Source organism: Quercus lobata, chromosome 4 (assembly GCF_001633185.2).
Source record: "Quercus lobata isolate SW786 chromosome 4, ValleyOak3.0 Primary Assembly, whole genome shotgun sequence".
Lineage (NCBI taxonomy): Eukaryota > Viridiplantae > Streptophyta > Magnoliopsida > Fagales > Fagaceae > Quercus > Quercus lobata.
Window position 1 is genome coordinate 40,683,526 of NC_044907.1, and position 7,197 is coordinate 40,690,722.

General features: G+C 34.1%; 1 protein-coding gene across 1 annotated transcript; it reads right to left on the reverse strand.

Moving 5' to 3' along the window:
- Nucleotides 1-330: 330 nt before the first annotated feature.
- Nucleotides 331-2,823, reverse strand: LOC115987817 (cytochrome P450 714C2-like). Its single transcript, XM_031111426.1, has 5 exons — nt 2,505-2,823; nt 2,155-2,381; nt 1,664-1,911; nt 1,213-1,567; nt 331-1,063 (listed from the first exon to the last, which is right to left on the reverse strand). The coding sequence occupies exons 1-5, from the start codon at nt 2,794-2,796 to the stop codon at nt 638-640; spliced, it is 1,548 nt and encodes a 515-aa protein (XP_030967286.1). The 5' UTR covers nt 2,797-2,823; the 3' UTR covers nt 331-637.
- Between the last annotated feature and the right edge of the window lie 4,374 nt (nt 2,824-7,197).

Below are 7,197 nucleotides of genomic sequence, written 5' to 3' on the forward strand. Positions count from 1 at the left end.
GGCCTGCGTGGCGTGATGTCGAATGACATAAAAGATTTGAGTGTGTCTTCCTCATCACTAATTGGTTTTAAGGTGGAATGACACAGCTCATGGTTCAACAAATGGTATTAGAGCCAAGGTCATGGATTCGAGTCACGGGAGTGTCATTGTGAGGAAGAGATTGTTGGGGGGATCACAATTTGACTCCCTACAACCACTCTAAAAACAGGCCTGCGTGGCACGATGTCAAATGCCATAAAAGATTTTAATGTGTTTTCCTCATCACTAATTAGTTTTGAGGTGAAATGACACAGTTCATGGTCCGACAGATTGATATGTTGAAATCCTTCTAAACATGATTGATATCCTTCTAAACATGCATGTCACTTATATCATGTTTATTGTACATCAATTATTACATTTCACTTCAACTTAAGAAAAAGAAATGTGTCCGGCCAAGATACTAGGTCGTAAGACTCGTGCCTAGAACAGCTGGTCATACATAATCCCTGCATGTACGTACTTCCACATATGCATTGCCCTTGTCATAAACCAAGTTTCAACACAGATTATTAAGAACTGACCTAATTAATAACTTCATCATTAAATAAGAAAACATTCTGCAATACCAACTATAGTATGATAGTTGGCTCATAGCTCAGAGCTTCTTAATAAGAATATTGACACCATGTTCAGGCTCTAAAAGCAACTTCATTGCCGGGGAGTGCCTGTATTTGGGTGACAAGGAAAAGGAGAAGTTGGACACAATCAAAGATATAAGAATTTTGAGCTCTGCCATGGCAAAGTGTTGCCCAGCACAGATGCGAGGTCCAACTCCAAATGGCATGTACACGTAAGGAAGCTTGCATGCACCACTGACACCTTTGGCAAACCTTTCGGGGTTGAAGATGTTGGCATCGGGTCCCCAAAGATCAGGGTCTTGTTGTAAGGCTACTATCATGGTCCACACAATTACACCTTTAGGTACGTTTATGTCTCCAAATTTCATGTCTTCAAATGCCTCCCTTGTCACCACTGGCACTGGAGGGTAAAGTCGCAATGATTCGTAAATTACCATAGTCAACTGTCAAATTCATTAAACCAAGCAAAAATTGGTGAGTAGTTCACAATATGTATTCTTACCGTCTTGAAGTGTTCAACTAACGATGTGCAAAAAAAATAGTGAAAATTGGGTCTTTTACATTACTCACAGAAATCAATATATATACTTACTGTCTTCATCTTGCGAACCATGTCAGCGTCAGGCATCCGGTCAGCACAAATTTCAAGGACTTCAGTACGAACTCGTTGTTGCCACTCTGGATTTGAGGCCAACAGCATCATGGTCCATGTTGCACACACTGCAGTTGTCTCATACGCAGCTTGGTATATGTTCTTGCAATTGTCAACAATGAAGCGACCAGTCTTATCTTGACCAAAATCAGTATTGTTTGCACCTTCAAGTACCACTTGCAGCAAATCATTCTGTGATGCTCCCTCCTTTCTTTCCTTCACTACCTGCATAATCAAAGAGTGGACCTCTTTTTCTAGCCTCCTTGTTTCTCTTTTGCTCTTTGTTGGAAGATGTCTGAAAATTGTGACACCCACAAACGAAGGTAATTATAATGATATAAAAAAAGCTTTATGTAGGGACAAAAAATAAATAAATAAATAAAAATCAAACCTTAGTACAGGAATGCCACTGGAAAAAACCTTTTTAGACAGGTGCTCTTGAAGTACATCAAGCTTTGAAAACATCTCTTCCCCTTTAGAGTAATCGCTGCCAAAACAAGCTCTTGAGATCACATCTCCAGAAAGGCTTCTCATATATTTATCAACGTGAACATCTGCAACTCCACCCTCACTCTCAATCAGATTAGTCCATGAGTTCACTAGTGTAATTGAGGACTCCACCATTATGCTCATCATACCCTACAAATTGCACCAGTATCCAATCACTATATGCATTTTTACTAATCAGAAGCTGGGAATAGAAGGACTATTATTAAGAAAATAGGTATGATCAAAACTTATATCTTGATTGAACATATGTCGTTAAAAGTTTGTGGGGGCTTTGTTTAGAGAGATAATTGATAGAAAATCTTATCTTTTTTATTTTTGTGTTTGGAAAGGTTGATTCTCGTACTAAAAAGATATATATGATTTGAAGCATACCTTGACCTTTTCCATGTATAGTTCTGGAGCAAGGATTTTCCTTTGGTAAGCCCATGGTGCTCCATTTGAAGTCAGAATCCCTTGGCCAAATAGAGGACCTCGCTCTTTGTATTGATAGGAAGGCTTTCCAAAGTCTAAGGAAGTGCATATGCTTATGGCCTTTACCACATCAAGATGGTTCGTGTGCAATATTTGTATGTTGCCAAGTGAGAACATGAACGTAGAACCTGTCAGAATTAGAATAACAAAAGCAGTTAAAAAATAAATAAATGAAAAACCTTTCTGATACTTCAACTATATGAGAATTGAAACTTAAAAAATCATGTGCTAAGATTGATGTTCTTAATTACCATATTGTTTTTTCCATAGGTCTAAGAAAGGAAAAATTGCAGAAGCGCAGTTGTGGGTTAATGCTTGTTCTCCTGGTTGAGTCTTTGAGGCCGTGGATTTCATCTGCTTCATGTCATTGATGTTTCCGAGCAAAAACGAGGGTGGAGGGCCTCTGATCCCTTGCTTTCGCAGTTTTGATCTAAGCCTTTCTGGCTTCAATATTAGAGCATCACAAATCTGTATTAACTTGCTAAAAAAGCCAAGCAGCGCAATTGTGACCATGACCTTGAGAAGAAGCAATGACAAGTCCATGGCTTTTACTCTCTGTGTCTATGTTTGTGTTGATAATGGCTTGCCTTGCTCGTATTTATATGGAGAAATACATAAGACAGGAACATATAGTTAGGTATGATTTTTTAAATATAGTTAGGTATGATTTTTTAAATAATGTACCTTATGTTTCCTAGACTACTGCATAGTTGGATTTAATTATTCTTAGAAAAAGATAACACCTTTTATGTAGCATTGATCAATACAATCAAATTAGTAAATTTAATTAGAGATATTTTAAATTTTTTTGATACATCGATTTTTGGAGTAAGGAGATTTGAACCTTAAATACCTCCATAGGAAATACTAAAATGTGCTAACAAGTTGAGCTACAAGACTGTTGATATTTAATTAGGAACACAATTCCTGAAGAACTATATTATAAGTGCTCTATTAATAAAACCTTTTTTAAAGAAGAAAATACAATACAATTCCTAAGAACTGTATCTTCATTACAATTTTGTTAACAAGTGACCTAAAAGCATAAGTTAAAGATTAATAAATGTTCAATTTTGAGTTGTAATGCAATTTTTTTTAAAAGAAAATACTCTTGTTAATGATTCATTGACTTGCATGCACAAATTCATTATGGTTATGTGTGCTTTTTTGAGTATTTGTGTACAAATTAATTTTAGTTTTTGAAAAATATATTAAAAAATGAATTTAATGCACCTTAACCACTACACTTAGTACATTAGATAACAAAAATGGATCTCAATATATAACACCTACAAGCTACAATAATGTACCTACTTTTTAACAATGTATATTACATGATTATTGTAACAACCATATATTTTTACACAACTTTTCATGGTTTGATTTGGGTGAATTTTGGATTTAGTTAACTAAAATGTGGTATTTATTCTATTATACAAGCACTTGTGTTAATGCTCTTATTGTTACTTTGTAATGAAGTTATTAGACGTGGCAAAACAGACAGGTCGGATCGGGTTAATCGGGTCGCGGGTTGAGTCGGGTCGCGGGACAGGTCAAGTTGACCCGTATTTTTCAAACAAGTTTTTTTTTTTTGAAATAGATGAAATTTTTCAATTGTTTTTGAGTTCCTTAACTGTGATTAGATTCTCACTAGTGATACTGTTACCACTTACCAATTACCACTAAACACTTGATACCCAAATTTGATGCAACTCTTGTTCTAGCTTTCTAGAAGCTAATCTTGGTATAATCTTCGATTTGTTTAAAGTAGGAAGAGAAAATAAAGGTGGCAAGTAAAAAATGACAAATTATAATAAAATACATAACATATTAAGTGAAGAAGAATAAGTAAATATTTTATAAGAATTATACCTCAATCTCAATCTACTCAACGTTGCTAAACGTGGCAAAACGGGCGGGTTGGGTCGCGGGCCAAAACGGGTCACATGTTAAAACGGGTCATTTTTAAATGGGTCAATCGGTTGCGGGTCAAACGGGTTGGGTCTGAAAATTCTGACCTGTTTTGCCATGTTTAGAAATTATATAGTATAGGTGAAGAAAAGGAAGAGCCATACAAAAATTAGTTGTCAAGTGCCTAGCGACTCACTAATGGGGTGGCCAACTAAAACCAGCTCCCAACCACCCTGCCATAACTGAAATTCAAATCTCCCATATGTTGCTCACGTGTCATCTGGCAGTTTGGCAGTTTGTCCACTAAATTTGAATCACATCATTTTAGTAGGCAAACCTTAACTACTTTTTCACTTTTTTTTTTTTTTTTTTGGCTGAATAACTACTTTGTCACTTTTAGTCATTATGTCCGTTGCTATTTGAAATAAACACAACTTAAAATGGAATCGTTTTAAGAAAATTAATGGATTAAAATAGCAATACACGGGAAGACTTCTTTTCAAACAGCTTAATGCTATTTTTCAGCCAAACAACATTAAACAAAAAGACTAAAATTAAATGATAAGATTTGGCTTATCTCCAATATTTTTTTAAATGGTTATCTAGTTAGTTTTTCCTGCATATTTTGATGCTACGTCCCCTGATGATTTATGTTTTGTTCTTCTGTGGGACACTATGGGTTGATACATGCTGAAAATCAATATAACCTCCACTATGTATCTTGTACTTTCTTTTTTCTTTTTCTTTTTGAGAAAGAGTTGATTATATTGGAGGTATTTGAAATAATAAAACGTGATTGAAAGCTGATTTTTATAAAACTATTTACATGTCCTAACAAGTAACAAGTACAAGATACATAGTGGAGGTTATATTGATTTTCAGCATGGATCAATCCATAGGGTCCATTTAGTTGGAAGAGTGAAAAAGTGAGAGAATGAAAAATTATGAGAGGATGGAAAAGTAGGAGAATATAAAATATTTAGTTTTCCTCTTGTGTGTTTGGTTAAAAGGGTGAAAAAATAAAAGGATGGAAAACTATTTTATTTGATTGAAAAGAAAAAGAGAAAAATAGAAAATGTAATTTATATAAATTAACTATATACCATTGTTACATAATATGTAAGAAACAAATTTATTTATACTCATTAAATAATATAAAATTTACCACATTATACATATAAATTTTTATTTATCTTTTATTATAATGTAAAAATTACAATAGTATTCACATAAATTTAATTGGGCAAAAGATTTGGTAACCAGCAAAAACATAGCCAGCAAATTTACAATACATTCAGCCCAAGAAAACGTGATCAGCAAATTTACATTACATTCAGCCCAAAAAAACGTGATGAGCAAATAATAGAGGCAAATGTTCAAAGGACTTCCATTTGTTCAAACGTGGTTAGCAAACTTTTGTGGGCCACCTGGGCAAATAATCAAACGTTGCTGTGCTGATTAAACAAGGCAAAAAAAAAAAAAAAAAAAAAAAGTCAGGATAAGGATAAGAGAACCTGGGACGTTGCTGCTGTGCTGTGAGAAGAAACAAGGATAAGAAGTGGCAAAAGTCAGGTCACGAATAAGGTGAGGGCAGGGACAGGTGAGATGGTATTTGTTTAAAATGAATTTCGAAACACTTTTCCCTCCTCATTTTTCTTTGGAAGGATAAAAAAAAGTGGACTCTGGGGGAAAACTTTCTCCCATAGTGTCCCACAGAAGAACAAAACATAAATAATCAGGGGGGTACGTACTACGTAGCACCAAAATGTATCTTGTAAACTAAAGAGGGTTGGAGTGGGCTAAGGCCCTCCTGACTTTTTGAATTTTTCTTTAGAACTTAGAAGTACTTAGAATTGGCCCAAAAAATAAAATAAAAAATAACTAAAATTTTTTTCAATGGCCCCCCTCAACTTTCAGAAATTTTCCCTCTTAAAATTAAAAATCCCTCAAATTTTGTAATTAATCCAATAAATAAATAAAAAAAAACTAAATTTGTTATAAAAAAAAAAAAAATTTTAAAACCCCCCAAAAAAAGAAAAAAAAAAACCAAAATCTGGCCCATTATTGAGGCCGTTTGGAGAGAAGAAATAACAAATCCCATTTCTCCTTTAAAATATTTTTACAAATTACAAAAAAATAAATAAATAAAGAAAGAAAACAAATCTGTCTACTATCTTACAATTACTGTGCGTGTGCCCCCGATCGCAGTGCCAGTTGCCTGCTGTGAGTCCGTCTCTCTAGGCTGTGCTCGAGTCTAAGTCGACAACCTCTGGTATCAGACCATCTCTCTTTTCTCTTCCTCCATTGCTCTCAGTACTGTAAATTTCTATTTTACTGCCTTTGTTGAGTTACTGACTTAAAGACTAGAGTGCTGTACAACACTTTAAAAGTTGTGGCTGAGCTTTTTCTTTTGAGAAAAAAACACAACGTCCTATACTCCCAGGTGATCAAAATAGAGAAACAAATACAGTAGATTTGAAAGTTGTGACCTAAAGATAGAATGATGAGACAAAAGAATATTTTTTATTTGGTAATGTAATAATTTTTTATTGAAACAAAAGAATATTTCAATTTAAAAAAAGTATTAAAAATTAGACAAACCTAAAATGGTAAGATTGTTTAAGTTATTAACAGACTAAAATGGTAATATTTAAATTTAATGGACTAAAATAACAATTCACCAAATTTATTGGGTGTAAATCAAATAATTCCTTTAGAAAAATAGTGTGATATGAATTATGAATTAAATCGGTAAACTAACTCCTTAAACAAAGTGGTATGATATGGTCTGCTTAAGTCAGGTCTTACGCATTTGGGGCCGAATTCAAGCATTCTTTGTGAAAAGATTATTCATATCACATGAGAGAGGTCCATCAAGACACGGCTTTTGAGGCTTGCAAGTGTTTAACCTCGGTTTTCTAGCAAAACAAAGATCGAGAATAATGCACAACCATCCTTTACTATTCCTAGTACCAAAGGTGGAAAAAAATTTTCCCTATAAAGGCAAAGCTGAGGATACTATTATAACGTTTC

What these genes read in the sequence shown, in the direction of transcription:
- LOC115987817 (XM_031111426.1), bottom strand. Translation starts at nt 2,796, where the DNA reads ATGGACTTGTCATTGCTTCTTCTCAAGGTCATGGTCACAATTGCGCTG. An exon ending in TATACATGGAAAAGGTCAAG is followed by an intron (nt 1,912 to 2,154) that starts GTATGCTTCAAA and finishes TGCAATTTGTAG; the next exon opens with GGTATGATGAGCATAATGGT. An exon ending in TGGTTCGCAAGATGAAGACA is followed by an intron (nt 1,064 to 1,212) that starts GTAAGTATATAT and finishes TGAATTTGACAG; the next exon opens with TTGACTATGGTAATTTACGA.